Raw genomic sequence first — 19,846 nt, forward strand, 5'->3', positions numbered from 1 at the left:
TGTTAAGTGCAACATCTGATGCTACCAGTTCATCCTCTACAGGAGGGTAATGTGGCCGCTGAAGATGAGTGAGATCATCTCATCCACCGAAAGAAAGATGGATGGAAAAGTCAACGCGATCATCTGAAAGTGGTTGGGGGTGCCACAGTGCCTCTCTGAAACAGGTCTCTTCGGGAAGAACACACTCCTACTACCACTGCGATCCATCAGTAAGGGCTGTATGAAAGAGAAGACCAGGCTGGTCCTCGAGCTAAGGGAGTCCACTGGTCAGGCAGTAAGGAGTGCAAACACCAAGGTTCCTAAAGGCCGGAGGTGGAATGCAGAAGTCGAGCAGGTGGTTAGTAGGCTGCAACACCAAGAGGTCGTCGGCAGAATCAAGTTACGTAGAGTAGGAATACGATGGTGAGAGGCAACTTGCCTCTGGTCCAAAGGCAACCGCAAAGAGAGGAAGGAGACGTTGGTAGCAGAGATAGCGAGGATGGAGGAAGAGCGCGTCAAGATCAAGGCTGTGTCGCTGGGCAAGCAAGGAAGCTGGACAACATGGGAGGGAGTTGCCACCCAGAAAATCAGTTGGTCAGACTTGTGGAAAATGCCAAGATGGCAAGGATTCACTTTCTCATTCGCACAACATATGACACACTTCCCTGCCCCCCTAACCTCCATCAGTGGTTTGGGACAGAGGAATACTGCTACCCCTGCAATGCACACAACGCAAGGCTCCAGCATATCGTGTCAGGCAGCAAGATCACGCCCTCGCAGGGGCGCAACAGATGGCGCCACGACCAAGTCCTGAGAAAGTTAGCTGAGGTGCTGGAAAGGTGTTGACAAGATAACAAAAAGTCACCACCAGCAGAGAGAAGCACCAACTTTGTTTCAGAGGGCAGAGAACAGACACACCAGGCAAAGAGAGGCAGCTCCATCCTTTTCCTTTGACAAAGAGTGGGAAATGATGGTTGACCTGGACAGGCAACTTCAGTTCCCCACAGAGATCACCACCACATCCCTTTGCTCCGACATTGTTATATGGTCCAGTAATGCAAAATCAGCTTACCTTGTTGAACTTGCAATCCCACATGAGGAAAGGCTGCCTTCAAGTACAAAAAGGCCAAATACGTCGGCTGCTAAGTGTCAGGAAGCTGGCAGAAAGACCACCCTCTACCCTGTTGAGGTGGAATGCCGAGGCTTTGTAGGGCTGTCAATCATGCGCCCAGGTTGAAGAAAGTGGTCAAGAGCTGGCAGGGGAGGCTGAGAAAGGCGGCTTTTGGCTCTGGCTGAGGAGGAAGGTCAGGTGCTGGGAAAAGAACAGCTAACTCCAACAACAGCCGCAGGGGGTAACACCAATCAGCTGCAGGGAGTGACAGGGAGACGTCCCTGTTGCTGATTGCTGAGTTTTAAAACTCAAGGTATTTGCATTTAACTTAAGGATTTTTGCTTGTATATAATGATTATACTGAAGCTGTTCTTCATGTCAGAAAAATATATTGTGCTTTAATTCAACATACTGGTCGAATAGAATTTCAAAATTTGGTGACTTTGAATTTAAGTGATTGTGATAATTCTCTCACTTCTATCACTCCACAATGACTACTTGTCCTTCAATACAATGTTAATTTTGCAAAAAACAGTTGTGTATATTTCAACATGAAGTAAAGTATTAAACAAGGGATCTTTTTCAGTGTGTGGTATATTACATCGTAATTATAATAATCAAATGTTCTTTAAAAAAATGTAATTACATTTTTTTTTATTTAATTAACCCAAATACCATCAAATATTATTGTTTTTCTTGAAACAGACAGAAAAACTGAAATAAAGACTGAACTTCAAGGTAGAGTTTTGAGAAAGTCTGTGTCCACTGTAGCCAATGATACATAGCACTCATTGCAATTATAACTTCCACTAAGAAAGCACTAATCTCTATATGTTTGTTGCTTCATCGGTAAGATCCTACAATCACTGTTAAGTTGACATTCATTCAGTGTAGTTGAGAAATGGAGCTTTCACAACCCTTAAAAATGTATTCAACTATGAGGCAACTACATGAAAGAAAAATGTTTTTTTTTAGGTCCTGGTGTGTCACAATATGCTGCACAGAAAAAGTCAAAAATAGGATCATAAAATAAAGTGGAATTAATCAGCGCCACAAAATATTTGACATTAACCTTAATCCAATCATCAGTTCAGCTTATTCTGTTAATTTTTCTCCCCTTCTTTCTGTTTTTACGAGAAACATCTGACCTTGCAAGGAAACCATCAGCATTTGTCACCTCTATGTCACATGACTTCTTGCAAAGTTTTCTCACCACCCAGCACAGCACTCCCATTTGCCAGGCAACAAACATTTACTTTTTATGACCAATCAAAATATCTTTACCAAAATATTGGTATAGGTAAAAAGGCATAGGGTCTCTAACTTTATTAATTCATTTCAAAGCACAACTTAACTTTTAGGTCCAATACTTATTCTAAGAATGTGCTAATTCTTAAACAGTATCAATTCTAATGGGCTTTGCAGAGTGACCGATTATTAACATGATTTGACTCAAACAAATCAAATATGATAATTTGTTGAAATAATTATGTTGATAATGAAAATGCTCAAACACACATTACTATAATAACAATGAATTAATAATATTTATCCTTTAATGATCCCCATGGGAAAATTGGTTCTCTACAATGATGAACCATGAGCAGTAGGTTGCTTTCCACCAGTTAGGGGTTCAGTGTCTGTCTCAACTAAGAGGAAGACAATTACTCTACCTCCTGCGCCACGCCGACCCCAGATTGAGGTCCCACCAAGATTATTTTGAGTACTTATGGTATTCTGTATTGTTACCTTAGAAAATGTTTCAGTTGAGTATTTCTAGGGGTAGTGAAGCATTTTAAGACAATTTAAAATTAACTTTATCCAACACTGGTAATTAATACTTGCATAGATGCTTTGTAGAATATCTTAATTGAAATTAGGTTTGCAGGAAAAACATCACTTCAAAGAAGAGTGTGCAATCTGTTCAGATAAAGTCTTTTATTTAGCAGAAAGTGCTTCAACAAAAAAGAAGCAGCAGCACAGAAGAACCAGGGATGGACAAGTCATTTCTACAGGAGGGGGCCACATGAAAAATCTGAAACATGTTGGAGGGCCAAACCAACAATGACTACTTATTGAATACTGCTCAAAATACATTTTCTCATTCAATCTTTTTTTATGCACCACTTAAATCAGATTTTGTTGTTAATAAGAAATTAGAATACTCTGTAAATATTTATAAACAAAATATATTAATTATAATCCTATAAAAGTAACAGTTTACTAGAAACAAATACCATCATACATAACATCTAAATTTCATTTTTAACTTGTTAATTTCTTCACAACTGTAATGGTGTGTATTACACAACATGTGAATTTCCCCATCGTAAGATCAAGAAAGTCTTACCTTATCTTAAAGAAGAACAACTGATCAACTTTATAAATCAGCAATAAGTGTTTTGAACCTCAACATCGTGATTCACTTTTAACTTGCAGAACACTTTCTGATGTCTAATACAATGAAAAAAAAGTGACTTTCTGCTCAGGGTTCTTTTCTGCCTCTTTAGTCTTGGATTCTCTTTAAAACACCGCCTTTTTTCCTGTGAGATTTGGACAGAAATCTGTTGTCACGGCCACCAGTTTGTCCCATTTCAGCCCCAAGTTTTTAACACATGCATTTACCTGTTGTCCCTTTCATTGACCGCATGCCTGCCTGCGTGATTTTGAAGTCTACGAAGATCCCGCGCACAAAGATGAGCAGCTGTGCAGTGTCCCGCATGTCACGGCTCATCCAAAGCGAGGAAAAAAGTAGTCAGTCATTGAGGCTGTCTTTCGTTTGTAACTTTGAAGCCAGATATTTGGCCATGTCCTCAGTTCTTGTCGTCACGGTGCGACGGGAAAGGGAGACGTTTTTTCGGGACATATTAGCGCAGACAAGTTAACCAAACACTCCTTAATAAATCATCGGAAAATGGTTTGCTCTTTCGAGCAATCTTGTCAGATATGACAAAACTTTTCTCGACAGCTGCATCTCTGGATGACAAGCGTTTTGTAAAAAGTGTTTGTTGAGTTTGGGCTAGCAACACAGGCAACTTTATCCGAAAACGTCTTGTATTTCACTTCGACTTTACCTTCGACTGCTGTAAACAAATATTTTGTTGTCCATATTTTGTTTAAAACCTTTTTTTTTTACCATGAATCAACATTTTGGGAGCTCCGGGATATTTGGCTGCTGGCATAACCTGTCACTGTCACGTACAGTCGCATCAACGTGTGACGGGACGCGGCTCAGAAACAACGCGTCAAGCCTTTTCAAAATAAAACTATGTTGCGTCGCATTCACACCAAATCACTTGAACGCCAGTAAAATGCCCAGGTCTGGTAGAAACTGCTACTGTGACTGACACATCATATATTGTCCATATGTTACTCGAGTGATTAAACCTCCAAATTCACTGTTAAGTCTTTTTATTTTTCTAAACTTGAGGGTTCCTCGTTTTATATCCTTTATTTAAACCCCGGGTGTTTCTCCTCTGTTATCATCAATAATTAACACTGCATGGCTCTATTAATGTTATAGTTGTGAGTCTTAAGCATTACAAATTCATTCAAGTTACTGAAGTGGAGGTAATGAAGATTTGTCTCTTCATCACAGTATGGCTCCCTTAAAATGGTATTAAACTAGCAATGCAGGAAATTACTCTAGACAATAACATCAGTGCCATAGTTGGCTATGGAAGGGCTATAAATGGAGCATGATAGTTACGGACCCTTTCAATTCTAAATATGACAGACCCTAATTTAAAGTGTGTTTTATTAAGTAGTTATTTAACACAAGCATAAATCTTCCGCTGTTTAATTAATCCCTTCAGGAATGAAAGAAAACATCTAACAAGATGGGAGCAATTAAATCAGGATGTTTTTCACTTTCTCCTCTGTTTTACATCATTTATTATGCAAGGTTAATTCTCCTTGTATCTTCCAAAGGGTGATATCAGGCCTAAACACCAAGGGAAGTATACCCCTATCCTCAGAGAGGGAAGGGCACAGGAACACGTCAATGCAGGATCACAGGACTACAGAATTATGCAGACAGTCTTTTGTTATACATACTGCGACCCTTTACTTGTCAACATTTTCCTCAAAATATCATACATTTTAAAGAGAGTGGTTTAGAGGAGCAGGTTGATTACAATCACAAAATAGTTTTCAATCTATTGCAGCACACAAATAAATCAGTTATTTTACACATCATTTACATTGGGCGTTTTTCCTCCACTAAATTCTCAGCATGGTGGGAGGGCAACGAGGCCTGTGGTGTTAGTGACCTTTTCACCCTGGGGGGATGCCGACGGCCTTTGTAAGCCAGATGGGAGTCACATGATCAGCAGTGGCCAGGGTCAGCCGGGGTGGAGAAAAGCTCAAGCTTAGCAATTCAAGTCTAATTCCATTCTCAAAAGGCACACGTCTGTGTCTGGGAGCTGTGGTCTGGTCACTGACGAAAAAATAGAAGAGGCCTTGGAGTCTCGATTTATAGAGATGAATGCTTGCATGATGTTCCAAAGGGTGTTTTTGCGGAGAAAATGTGAAAAATGTTGAAAGATTTAAAGTCTGGCAACAGCAGGGCTGTGATTTCAATGCAAAATATAAAGTGCTAAATGTGAATCATGTAAGAAGAATGGCTATGTTGATGGAAATTGTAGTTTGTCTGCCTAAATACTATGAGCTTTCTTACATTAGATTTTAGTCGTTTATACATTACGATCAATCTTATGACAGTATCAAATAGTAAAGAAACTGATTTGGTATATGTTGGCAGGTATGAATTCAATATCAAATCATTAAATATTTAATAGGTAATGAAATCTGAGTTTTTGTACAATTGTTCCCAGCAGGCACCGAGGTGAAATGATCAAGTGGTTTGAATATTTAAATATTGTTCTATGTGTAGGTTGGGGCATCTAACTCCAATAATTTAATTAAAACACCGGTGAGCCGGTGAGTTGAAAGTTATGTTGTGAACTGAGAACCAAAATCTTATAACTCAAATTTAAATGTCATCTGTTTCAAAAGTAAGGCCAATCAATGTATACTTCTGTATTAAATGAATAGCATGGAATATGGTAAACTGTACATTTGTAGCTAAATATCTGATAAGCTTTACGTGCATCTCACCGAATGTCAATATGATCCATAAAAATGGCCGGCAAATTGTGCAGTTTTCTTACTATTGATGCTTTCAAGACATACATTCCTATGTATTACCGCATTTAAAAAACATATTTTAAACAGATTTTTTTACTCGAAAATACTGTTGTCAGCTACAAACCACAGAATCAACGGGGAAGTACTTTTAATGACTTCCTCAGTAAACTCAAAAGGGATTGATCAATCTCTGAAATTTTAGATGATGAGCCTGTCAGTGACTCAAAAATGAGCACGATGAGCAAACACTGTTCAACTGCTTCCCAGGGTCACATCGCAGGAGTAAAAATCTCTTGATCCAAAAGACATGCAAAATAGGCCACAAAAAGAAAAATCTGAAATGTCTTTTATATTTAGGCCATCAGCAGGACTTCGCACAGGTCGGGAAGCTCCAACAGTGATATAAATTGAGAACTGGGTGTAACACTGAAGAATGGCCCGTAAAGTGAATTCAAGACTCAGATGGCTAAACACACATACAACCAGAAAGAGAAATAAAATGTTTATTTTACTGTTTTATCCACATTAAAATAAAGGTCAGCAGATTCCTCCAGGTGGTTATTAACCCCCAAATACAATGAAAAGTTTTCCCAATGAGTTCACCTAGTAACAGTTTGGAATCAATGTTGTGGTTTAAAAAAATGATGTAAATCAGATTCAATTAAGTGTAACAAGAAAGTAAAAATAGCACAATATGTAACAGATAAATGTACTTCTCCAGTTATATCATGAACTCAAATATGTTATTAAGTATAGAATTCATTAACCATCTCTTAGTATTGTTACAGTCTTGGCTTGGGGTTAAAGAAGGGCCTTCAAGAATTTCTTATGTTTTAAAACAGTTTAATCAAGAAATTACTGTAGTTTAGATATTGTAAAATGGAGCACAACAAACACACCTTTAGGAAAAAAGACTGCTTTCAAGCAAAGTCTCAGGTCAAAAGCCATACAATTTAATGGCTTTGGACTTCCAACTAAGCTCTAATAACAGTTAATTTAGATTTTCAACCAAAGACTCACATGGAGTTAAGTACAAAACCCCCCCAAAGAAACCAGTAGTTTACACATCTATATAGATATATAGATCTATATCTATATAAATATATAGATCTATATAGATATAGATCTATATATCTATATAAATATGTATATAGATACGTGTGTGTGTTCTTTTTACATTAGATCATTTCTATGATTTAGGACGGTGCATCTTTTATAGGCTGAACCTCAAACACCCACCTGCAAACCATGCTTCCGAAAAGGTTGAAAATGTTTTGATGCCAATGTGAAAATGTTATAGATGATTTGAGCGGCAAGTTTAAACATGTGCTTGAGTGTTCAGATATTCTTTGCAGCTCTTGAAGCCCATTTCTTGGCATATTTGGATCTTTCCTTCACAGTTGGAGCATGAGACATTGTATCATTGGTTAGATGCTGCTGTGTTCCTTCATTCTAGGTGAGTGGCCTCGGTGAGATTATGCCAGTCTTAAAGGTGTTACTTATTCACCTTTACAAAAAACTGACCCTTTTTGGTTCTACAACTCAGCCAATACTTTTTAATGGTCAAGACAGAAAATATAATGGCTGCTGTATTATTAAATAAAACATGAGAAAAAATATACAGATTTAGATTTTTTTTTCCTTTTGTAAGTGTTAGTTTAAGGATCTCTCTACAGGGGTGTTGAGACAAAGCAGATTTCATTTAGTTTTATGATGATGTCCATTTAGTCCAACAGTGGCTTGAAGCATAACAGGCCTTTTCTAACAATTTTCAACAATAGTAGTTTCTTATATACCTATATACAAATAAAATATGCATTGAAAAACAAACCTCAACAGCTGGAAGGAGAGGATGCTCAGTTCAATTGAGAGGGCCCATGCCATCAACCCCCTACCCCAAACCAACTCCCGTGTACACCAAACTTGGAAGAACTTAGTAGCCTTGTAGACTACTAATAAAGAGGCCTCAATGACAAAATTGATATCAGTGCGGATTTACATGGTATAAAAATAATTACGACAAAAATTAGGCTTAAGGTCAAGTGGTCATAACTGGCAGAATGTGAGACTGGTTTTGGCAAATAAGCATTTGACTGTGCATGTGTGGCCCTCAAACAGAAGGTTGATGTTCCCGGGTTGTCTCGTAAGCATGCTGCTTGAAGACACAGAAACCACGTAGCACATGTATGAGCGTGTGTGGGTGGTGTGCACGAGTACAGAGATGGCATCCCTCACACACATTCCTCCGCCGACATCAGGAGAGGGTTTATGTATTCAAACCCTTCAAACTCAGACTGGTCGATCTTCTTGACCACATCACTATGACAAACAAACACAAATCAAACGATTAGTTGAAAATGTTACATCTTATACCAAACATAATTAGACAGGGATGAGAGCTTTTGTCATTGAAACTCACTCATCATCAGGTGTGAGTTGGATGGGCTCGTTGGTGAACTGAGCATCGAAGTTGTCGAGTCCAAATTCTCCTGAGATGTTGGGCTTAAAAGGGGGGACCACTTGCTTCTGCTCCAGCTGAAATAACAGCACATTCATCAGCAGGGAATATATAAAACTCTAGCTTACATTTTAATATAAAACACAATAACCATTTCAATGATTGCTTCACTATCCCAAAAATAAGGCTTTGTGTAACAACAACTTCTGTGAAGTGGTCTGAAAAATGTCAAAACAGAAATTTAAATGTCTGTTGATCATTAAAGGTAGACCCTAACCCTAACCCAATCATTCAATTGCTGCAAGCCCACTACTGCCAACCCTTAAGGACACAAGTTGCACTGTAGGGCAAAATTTCAAGATAATGTGCATTTGTCAGGATTTTATAGGGAGATGAGAGGGGTGTAATGATCCCTCCAGACGTGTTGACAGACTGGGTAGCTCCCTGCATCCCAGACCAAAGGGAAAAGGAAAAGGAGGTCACAGTGATTCCTGACAAGCTGCCTGTCTGTTTGCAGGCCTGTCAGAAAGCCTTTATTTCACAGCATGTTTGTTGTCATTTGTTAAGCCTATGTCTCTTTGCAGACAGATGACACATGCCGGTTTCTTTGCAGATTGGTATTTTTTCTATGTAATTCATTTTTTCTTTGGTGTGTTTTTGTTTTTTAGGGTGGGGAGGGGGCAATCAAAATGTAAACAAGTTGACAGTTCGAGTCTGTGGCAAACGTAAATGAAAATTATTATTGGTAACTGTAACAGTGCAAGCAGTTATTGTTACTAGTGTTGACCTTCTGTCTTGGACATCAAATTGAAGATGAACAGAAAATAATCAAACAACTATCAATTGAAAGATTGACAGTATGAATGAATTAATATTACTATAGTAATTGGCAATACTTTCATGTTTTCAATTAGCTTTAAGTACAGTTGCGTCATTTCATTATAGAAAGGGCAGGATCTCAAAGCCATTACATATTATACCCTAACCCTACACTGCATGATGAAGTGCCCTTGTCCAAGTCACTGAATCCCAAGAAGCTCCTGACGGCCTGGTTAATGCCTTACGTGACAGCTGTGTGTGAGTGAATGGGTGAATGCTATCTAATGTAAAGCACTTTGAAACCACAAGGCTTTCATTCTTTGAGACCATACCTGGAAAAATTAGAATATCATGACAAGGTTCAATACATTTTGTTACTCATTTTATAAAGTGAATACCATATATGATATAGAATCATTACACAGTGAAATATTTCAAGCTACTATTTCTTGAAACTTAGTTGATGATAGCTTACCGATAATGAAAACCCAAAATTCAGTGTCTCAGAGGATTATCTTATACAAGATCAATAAATAATATGTTTTAAACAAAAATGTCAGAAGTTTACTCGATACTTGGTTGGACCTCCTTCTGCATGAATTACTGCATCACACAGTCAAGTTCTTTTTCTCCACAGCCCAGGTAAGACACTCCTGAAGTTGTTTCTGGTTCAGGAGGAGCTTGACACGAAGAGTGCGACTTTTCTAGACCCAGGTCTATAATTTTTGTCTGTGCATAGAGGCTCATGATGCACTGACTGCAACCTAAGCCCACTCCCTGTGAAGCTCCCATGAATTCTTGAATGGATTTTGCTTGACAGCCCTCTCAAGGGTGCTGTAATACCTTTTGGTGGTGCACCTTTTCATAACACACTTTTTCTTTCCACTCAACTTTTTTCAATATTGGATACAGCTCTCTGAATAAAACAACTTCTTTAAACATGACTTTTAGTTGCTTAATGTTCTTGTGGATGTTTTCTGGACATTTGTCAAGTCAGCAGTCTTTCACATGATTGTGTAGCCAAGTGACCCCGAGAGACCATTAAAAGGCTCAAGAAATCTTTGCAGGTGTTTTGAGTTATTTAACTGAGGGTGTGACACCATGACTTTCCAATGTTGAACTTTGAAACAATATTGTAATTTTCTAAGACACAGAATTTTGCGTTTTGATCATCTGTGAGCCATAATCATCAGCTCCAGTGGCATCTAGTTCGGTTTTCTATTCCATTCAAAATACTACTAACATAAAAGGCCATCCACAACCTCGGCCCCCCATACCTGTCCATGACTCCTCCATGTCCAACCTCAGATCCTTTTCCATACACCTGTCTGTCCCTTCAACCCATCTCACTACCACAGGGAGCAGAGCATTGAGCCCCTCTGCTTCCTGTCTCTGGAATTCACTGGACCCAAACCAAGGAACAACCATTCATTTGCCCTCTTCAAATCACTACTCAAATCCCCTGTTCAAAGAAGCCTATTGCACCTAATACCAGCTGCTGTAACTTTTAGCTAATTTATGAAAATGTGTGTGTACAGATTTTAATATGTGTGTATGTGGATCTATGTAGATAGATGATTTTTTTTACACCGCATTGTCACTTTTGTTTTATTTTAATTGTTTCTTTAGCTCCTAATTTTGTGTTTATCTGTACAGTGTTCTATAGTGTTTAATAAGGCACCTAAAATAAGATGTACCATTATTATTATCATTATTAGTAATAATGATAATAATAATATTACTATTATTGTTAAAAGTTCAAGAAATAGGGCTGAAATATTGAACTCTGTGTAAAGATTCTATAGAATAGAATAGAATATATGGGTTTCACTTTCTAAAATGAATGGCAAAAAAAATTGAACTTTTTCATAACATTCAATTTTTTAGAGATGTACCTGCATGTTATTCTGTCAGATGGAGAACAGGAAGCTTCATGAATAACTAGCAAGTTTTAAGTACCATCTTAGTGTGTAGCAAAATTACCATAATTCATTTGTTGCGGATGGATAAATAAAATACTCAGAAGACCTCACTCTAATTTCTATTCATATATATGTGAATTTGTACATCAACAATATATTCATCACATTTAATAAGAACATTTTGGCAAGCAAATTTGAATCCAAATGCACAATACCAAATTCTTCAGTTTGACAGAATTCACCATCGCCTCCTGAGTAATTAAAAGGTCTAAATAAAGCAGTTTGAACATTGACAAGTAAATCAGATCAATAAACAATTAAAATCTCTAGTGAATCAAAACAATCTGCACGACTTAATCATTTGCACTTATGACCAAATGAATGTGGGTCTGAAAATGTCTACCAATCAGTGATCTGTCTCCACTCATTTCCTTTCTGTTGTTAGTCTCCTATCTTGGTCAGTGTGTTAAAACACATGATCTACTGTTATCATCATTTTTTTTTTCCCACTCGTTCTGCCTGCCAGCCACAAGGACACAAGTCTCATTCATTGCGAGCAATTTTCAGCTTTGACAGAGCAGGAGAGAGAGGGTGACCTCATGCATTCAGACTGACCTTCTTTAGTCTAGTAAAAAGCATTTGCTCTCTTCCACAGTCCTATTGATATACTGTATATTCTGTGATTGCATGCACAGACGCTACTTTTCTTCCTGATATAGTCGTTATAGGTAAGTTCAAACACTGCCTGGACACATGGACCGGGGTGCCCAAAATATTGATCGCAATCGATCAATGTCTGTCAACCATCATTCCTTCAACACTTGCCAGTTGGCTGAAATACAGTAGTCCCTCGCTATATCACAATTCACCTTTCACACGATCACTGTATTGTGAAACAATCTTATATTGCATATTTTATCACTATACCATGGGATTTTGCAGTAAAAATGTATAACGTCTGACTGGATGTATGCAAGGATGATGAATTGTCGGTTATCAAACCTTTCTTTTATTAGAATAGTTCCGCCAAAGAACCCATAACAACAGCAGTTCAAATTTACCTCCGCTCCTCTCATACTCTCCCAGTTATACTCCTCGCCCCCTCACTCTCTCATCCAAACACATTCACAGACAGTAGGAAATCAGAGAACTCACAACATTACCCTAAATATTTCTGCAGAGTCGCTACAGTACTTTTATGTATTTATTATTTCAATTATTTTTAATGTAAACCAAGCATTGTCTAGGGTGACAAGAACCAGAGCATGATGTTCTATATCCTGGCTCAGTGTCTGTAACATCATTCTCTTCATCTCCTGCACATAGCATGCATTCAACATTTTGCTTTGTCCATTTCACAACATGCAATCGCTACACATTTAAGAGTATGGGAAGCGTTTATAAGAGTATGGGAAAGGTTAACAGGAATGTGGGAAAGGTCATAAAACCTTAAAATATCTACAGATAATAAAATAAAAATATGGTAGATTTTCATTTATCATGGCTGGTTCTGGAATGTAACCCCTACAATAATGAGGGACATTTGTACAGTGCAGCAAGTCTGCAATCTTGTTTTTTTTCCTGATACACTAGTCACCACGCATGTGCAGTCAACCACGTACAGGCAACTTCAAGTTCCACTGAGCTAACCAGCAAGTTAGCCTCTCAAATAATTTCTTTTGAAGACAAAGTAAAATATGAGTGCTAGAGTCAAATCAAGTAAGACACCAAAAACCTACCACTTTCATGCACCAAAGGAGAAAGATTTTTTTTTCCACAAAGTCACATTGGAAGTGCTTGATCTGTCATCTACTTTTGTAATGATAATAAAAGCTACAACATGAATTTCCCTACGAAAAACGAGAAGGAGAAAGGTGAAGGAACTAAAAGTGAAGTTGTCTGGAAAGAAGTCATTTTACTCAGGGCTGGTTTCAAAAGCTCAAGACTGGCTACCAGCAGCTACTGTCCCTACTCCTGGACTGTGCCACTGACTGCATGGAGTCAGCAGCTGGCTGAGTCATCAGAGTAAGGTATCTACCAAAAATGTACTCTGTCGTAGTGTGGCAAGCGGTCATGCAGTTATGCAAGGTGCACAAACAATAATCAGTAGATATATAAATAAATATATATTCAGAATATGTTTAGGGTTTTAAATTTCTTGTATACAATATCCGTAAAACATTCTGTTTTAAGTTATTGACCATCACAATGTTGATCATATATTAGAATTTATACTTGTTCATTTAAATTCTTAACCTATGTCAAACAATATTAGGAAAAGAGGGTAACTTAGGAAGTGAAAGCAAGAATGACAAAAAAATATCAATAAAAGCGATTAACTCACAAGGTCCCAGTCAACGTTTCGGAAGAACGGATGGCCCATTATGTCCGCGAAGCCTGTCTGAGGGTGACAGCCAAGGCGCTCTTTGGGATCCTGTGAAGACAGCAGGGGGTAATGGTACAAGATACAGTATGTGATTTGGTTAATAAAAGTGAGTAGGTCATTAAGAGTTGATTTTTGTGAGGGAAAAGTTGTACACATTATGAGGGGGAGAAAAATTGTGAAGATCCCATTGGGACACAGAGATGGAGGGGTAAGGAACAAAAGAATGCAAGCCAGTAAGATATGACATGTCCACTTTAAGTAAAGATATAATTATACATTTAAGAAAAGATAAACTTTATTAATCCACATAGGGGAAATTCCTTTCTCACTGTAGTATACCAGTTGTAATCCCAAGAAAAAAAAAATGTAAAAAAAGGAAAATAAATATGAATATAAATAGAAAGGCAGAAGACAGAGGATAGCAAGACATCCATGAATAAACAGACAGCAGATAAACAGACAGCAGACAACAACATCAGGGATAACAATGGGTAACATCAAGGAACAGTGAAGGTGAAAAATACATTTCTCAGAGGCCACCAGAGTTGAGGACTGACTGGCCCCTTCATACCTTGTTGAGGAATCCCTTGAGGACGCTGGCAGCTTTGACTGACAATGAGCGGGGGATTCTGATCTGTTTTTCCAATATTACTGCAGGAAGTAAAAGAAGTAGGGGGAAGAGTGAAAGGAAAGAAGTGAAATTGAGGTACATTGAAGAAAAGGACATAGAAATGTACTACTGGTATGTCTGAAGTTATGATTTCAATCCAGATAAATATATCCAGTTTGAACATATAAACTTTAAATACGGTGTCAGCACATTTTCAAGAAAAGTGAAAAAATACTGTAATATCATAACATTCTTGTTCACCACACAAGTTTTGGCAAAAAAACATTTACAAGTCTATATTTACAATTAAATTATTGACAAAAACACATGGGTACACAGAATTATTGAAAACAGATGGCATGTGTTAGGTACCAAGGAAAGTGGCTGTTGGACAAATGTCAAAAATTGTCATGTGCTTGAAAATAGTGTTCTTCTTCCTTTTCAATTCTTTTTGGTTTTTAATTACCTTGGAAGAGGTAGTCTTCTGTGTTCTGGTCTGGATTGTCAGAGCTCCCGACAATATCAAAGGGCGACCGCCCAGCCATCATTTCAAACATGAGTACTCCCAGGGCCCACCAGTCTACACTGAAGCCTATGTAACACAAACATAGAAGATCAAAATCAAACTTCTGAAACACACAGCTGCAGAGACTCAGCAAGAAAGCAAATTGATTGATAAATATATGCGTGAATAAAAATTTTGGAGGATACAGAACAACAATATAAAGCTAAACAGCAGACATTTATGTAGAAAAAAATGTATTTAAAGAGAATCCTCAGTGCCATGACATTTTTCATTTCATACTAAACCTTACCGGTGTTTCTTTTAAAGGAAAATTACTGAAAAAAGAAGATTGAAATTTACAGAAAATTAAGGGCATTCAAAGGTTATATAGTATTAACAAGATACCATAATGTATATCCCACCTTCAACAATTGCCATTTTGTTTGGAGAAACAAAATACCTGTCTACCTACATCTTTTTACAAAAATGTTAATAACATTTTTTTTTCAAGAATAAGAAAAGGTCACTTTCCAAATGCAACCTGTATTAATTGATGAATTAGCTCAATGTAGTTCAGCAGATTCAAATTATACCTACATCATAGAGACTGGTGGCAAAACATTATTAATCAGGGGAATTTTTCAAGAGGAAAGTACTGTGCCTGTGTAAGTAATGTTACAAATCTGGACTTAGCTTGTGATCTGAATAGAATTTGATTATTTCTGTTCCTGTCCTTCCACAATTGCCTGCTTCATAATGTATCTTGCGTCAACAAGATTTTATACTTTGAATAACATTAGCTTAAAATGCTAACACTGCCATGTTATTTTAACTATGTAACTTGTTTCTATGGTGCCTCTTTCTGTGGCTGGGGAGCTGTTTTCTTTAATACAAACTGTATTGTAGGTCCTGGTGTGACTTCACATGCGCTTATATAACATAGCACTTGATATATATGTTCCAGTCATCTTTAGGTAAGAAAAATACATGCCAACTCCAATTCAAGTGTGACAGACCAATTGTGTCATTTTTTTTTCATTTTCTTCATTCTATTTGCTGTATTATCCCACAAACTCCAATATAACCTCAGCTTTTTCTTCTCATGGTTCTTCATGTTATCTTCACAAGATAACTTATCAAATAGTGCTGACATTGCATACTAAATTACTTCATATTCATAACTGAAATTAGAAACTAAGATTCAACTCCTCAGAATTATGTCAAACTCAAGCTAAAGAAAAGCATTTCAGGCAAATCCTTGTGTATTATTATTCTCACCATAATCTTCTCCTCTAAGTATTTCAGGAGCAATGTAATTTGGGGTGCCACAGAAAGTGCTTGTTGTATCACCAGGTCTCAAGCCTTCCTGTAATAACAAAAAGAAGATCAACCGTTAGATCGTATCTGAAAATTTTAAATAGCTGTCGATTCTTCAAAGGTGCTTTCATTCAAAATAAATTAAGATGACATGACCAGGCCGTTAGCAAATTATATGGTAATTCATACCTTGCACATGCCATAGTCTGTGAGTTTGATATGTCCCTCAGAATCTAGAAGCACATTGTCAAGTTTCAGATCCCTGTAGATGATTCCTCGCTCATGGAGGTAGTTGAGTGCCAGACTGATCTCTGCTGAGTAGAATCTGAAGGGGGGAGGGGGGGAGGTTAAAAAATCCGATCAACAATACTTATGAGAGAAAAGAGCGTGAAATAGCCAGAAGACTGTGTACCTGGCGTGTTCTTCAGGGAGTTTCCTTTGTCGCTGCATGTGGAACATGAGATCTCCACCATTCACATATTCAATCACAAAGAAAAGTCTGAAAGCAGTGAAAGTTGATTATTTTAAGCCTGACTACATCAGTATTTGTTGAAAACACTCAAAAATAATGTATCTTGTAATGTAATAACTGCCAGATTTCTTGATTTAATGGAAGTTTCTTTCCATAATTTCTGCAAGTGAAATGTTTGCCCTAAATTAAAACATATACTGCCCAGCAGTGTAGTGTAGGTCAGTTAACTTTTTTATTATTTGTATGTTTTTTGGTGTCCTTTATTATGGCTAACACAATTTTGTAAGCTGTCGATGCATCTAACTCTTCCCTTAAGCACACAAACCGGCCTCTTGACATTTCAAAGTCTTGGAGAAGCCATGGACCTTCATACAGGGCAACAATCCTACCTGCTCTCTGTCTGGAAACAAGAATGTAGGCCCACCAGGAAGGGATGATTAGAAGCTTGCTCAAAAACATGCTTTTCTGTTTGAACCCAGTCAATGTCCTGGAAGAAAAACACACAGACACTCAAATATCAGTCGGAGAGCTTACCCTTCAATTACTACGAGCTGAATAAGTACAGTGCTTAATCGACCATTATGAAAAACTGGAGATTTGCTTGTGCTTTCAGAGGGCAGTGTTGGGAGGAAAGGGGCTGAGACAGTTCAAGGTGAGACAGGCCTCTATTGATGGAGAGATGATAATATGTCTGGATGCGGATGCTTCTCATTCTGACAAGGTGGGGACAGTAGATCACTTCACCATTGATCGGATAGCACTTGTCAATTTGTCAATCATGCTAAGTGTGTCTAATCAAGATTAACTACTCTCACTGCCGCTGGCTGTGGTGCCACATGTGTGCTGGAAATCAATTTTTGATGACATGATGGTTAATCTACACCTTTTTAAAAAGACTGATGGCTATAGAGAGGTCTGTCAACATAACACAAACTGTTTCAGACCAGAAACACAGGATGGATGCTCAATCATTTAAGACAAATGTGTTTGTGTGCTATAAATAAATCCAATTGACTGTGCTGATTGCATTAATTTTTCATGGCAGAAAAAGACTGATTACTTCTCTATTAACTAGACTGACATCTGAAGACGGAGGAACTGTGTTGCTGTCACACTGGAATTAAAAAGGATGTTTCCCCAGTCAACAAGATAAGGAAAAACTATGAATAGGTGAATATCTTCAAAAAAAAAAAGTATCAAGCTAGAAGCAGTTTCTTCCCAACTAAATATGTGCGTAACAAGTCAAATAAGTCAAAGCTCACTTACAAGTACTTTGCACAAAGTCTACAAACTGAAAAATAGAAATGTGTATGCATGGATAAATATCCCTTTGTATTCATTCCACTTAACCAACAGAAGACTATATATCATAAATGTGGAGAGGATTTCAAATAGTTAAAAGTTTTTGTTGCTTTGCTGACTGTCCCTCAGACCAAGTTCAATCACTTTAGGAAGGGAAATTTCTGCTAATAGATTTAGTCATAATAGACGGAGCTACTAGTCTCTTGGTCATACTCCGACTAAACAACAGTTGCAATAATTCCGAACATTTGTCTGGTAGATCAGTTACACTGTTCAATGCCAGCCTGGCTTACCTCATCATCATTGACTAACTCCTTCTTGACAACCTTCATGGCATAGATGCGCTCAGTCTTCTTTAGCTGCACCAACAGAACCTTGGCGTAGCTGCCACGGCCAATCACTCTCAAGAGATCAAAGTCTGCTAGCCCCAAACTGGAAGGCGATTTCCCTGTATCTCTGCTGTTTCGTGCCTGGATGGTAGTTGGAAGGAAAGGCAGATGACATGACAGACCATATGAAAACATAATGATATAAAAGCATTCATTCACAGATGATACCCAAGGACAACATTGTAACAATTTGTCATGCTAATATATATTTAGTAAGCTTACTTTTTCAAAATTTTACTTCCATCCACAATGTATTCTTGACTAAATCTTCTTGTCGTGGTAAGTGAGAGGCTGAGAGGCTTCTACAGCTCTAAACTGAAGAAGCCTCTCGGATGAGGGATGAAACGTCTTTAAGTAAAGAAATTCGAGTCCATTTACCATGACAAGAAGATTTCAACAAGAATTCACAATGACCTCGATGACTTGGAACCTCCACATACACAATGGATTTTTTTAATGCAAATGAGGTAACTCCAGTTGCAACCAGCCAGTTGTACAAATGCTTACATTTTGTTTAGGCTTGACTCCCATCTTCACCATTTCTCCCCTTTCTCATATCTCCCCTCCTTCTCTTGAGGGGTCTCTGTAGAGTCCAATCTATAATCTATCAATCTTACCCACCATTATGGTGAGAACCCCATCAAGGGAGTCAGATGTGGAACTGTAGATAAGATCATGTGGTGTTTTTTTAATCTCTATCCATCTGTGTCCAATGTGATCTATTCTTTATCAATCTCCAGCTCTCCTGGAACACCATCCTACCCCAAACCACATCACCTGGCCATTAATCAGCCTATGGTGTTAAGAACTGTGATAAAAGATTACTTTATTAGCTCCAAACAAGGGTATCTATACCTAAAGAACTGCTCTGTATATCGTATGAACAGCAGGTTGCAGAAGGATCAGTTAAACGTATCCAAACAATGGCGAAGGCACGGAAGTTATAACCTATTTCCCTGTACTGTGCACAGTTTGTCTCCACGAACATATGTTCTCATATCCAGCTTGACAACATGACGTTTTGACAGACAATGAGTCACACATCAATGACATTTGGAAAGATTTTTCTCTCACCTCTTTCTCTTCTCCATCATAAGTCAAGCTTTCTCTAGAGTCCTTATTCTGAGGCCCTGGGGCGGAGTTGACAGACAGACAGAAGGAGAGGGGGAAGGAGAAGAGGGAGAGGAAAAAATAGATGTGCAAGGAGAATGAGAAAAAGTAGGTGAGAGACAGTCCCATACATTGTTCACAGCTCCTCAGGGCTAGAAAAAAAACTCTCTCTGCTTAAAAATAATGTGAGAGATTTTGCATGCAAGTATGTTTAATAAAATGTCACAGATTCTGCCTTTTGTAAAAGGAGATGTTGAAAATACCACGATAACAAAATTAATTATGATTTATTCAGACTAATTACGGATGATATAATTT

At 37.9% G+C, this 19,846-nt stretch overlaps 1 protein-coding gene across 1 annotated transcript in view; it reads right to left on the reverse strand.

The window, feature by feature from the left end:
* Window positions 1-6,727: 6,727 nt before the first annotated feature.
* The window catches only part of prkci (protein kinase C, iota), a 32,111-nt gene continuing 18,992 nt past the window's right edge, over window positions 6,728-19,846 (reverse strand). Inside the window, exons 8-18 of the mRNA XM_086175720.1 lie at window positions 19,493-19,548; window positions 18,323-18,499; window positions 17,117-17,214; window positions 16,668-16,754; window positions 16,445-16,580; window positions 16,217-16,304; window positions 14,900-15,025; window positions 14,395-14,474; window positions 13,782-13,871; window positions 8,658-8,773; window positions 6,728-8,557 (exon numbers count right to left, since the gene is read on the reverse strand). Coding sequence (XP_086031846.1) covers window positions 8,470-8,557; window positions 8,658-8,773; window positions 13,782-13,871; window positions 14,395-14,474; window positions 14,900-15,025; window positions 16,217-16,304; window positions 16,445-16,580; window positions 16,668-16,754; window positions 17,117-17,214; window positions 18,323-18,499; window positions 19,493-19,548 — 1,142 coding nt within the window. The 3' untranslated portion in view covers window positions 6,728-8,469. The remainder of the gene's footprint in view (window positions 8,558-8,657; window positions 8,774-13,781; window positions 13,872-14,394; window positions 14,475-14,899; window positions 15,026-16,216; window positions 16,305-16,444; window positions 16,581-16,667; window positions 16,755-17,116; window positions 17,215-18,322; window positions 18,500-19,492; window positions 19,549-19,846) is intronic.

The sequence above is a fragment of the Fistularia commersonii genome, chromosome 28 (assembly GCF_037954325.1).
Source record: "Fistularia commersonii isolate RoL2024-O1a breed Wild chromosome 28, RoL_Fcom_v1.0, whole genome shotgun sequence".
Taxonomy (NCBI): Eukaryota; Metazoa; Chordata; class Actinopteri; order Syngnathiformes; family Fistulariidae; genus Fistularia; species Fistularia commersonii.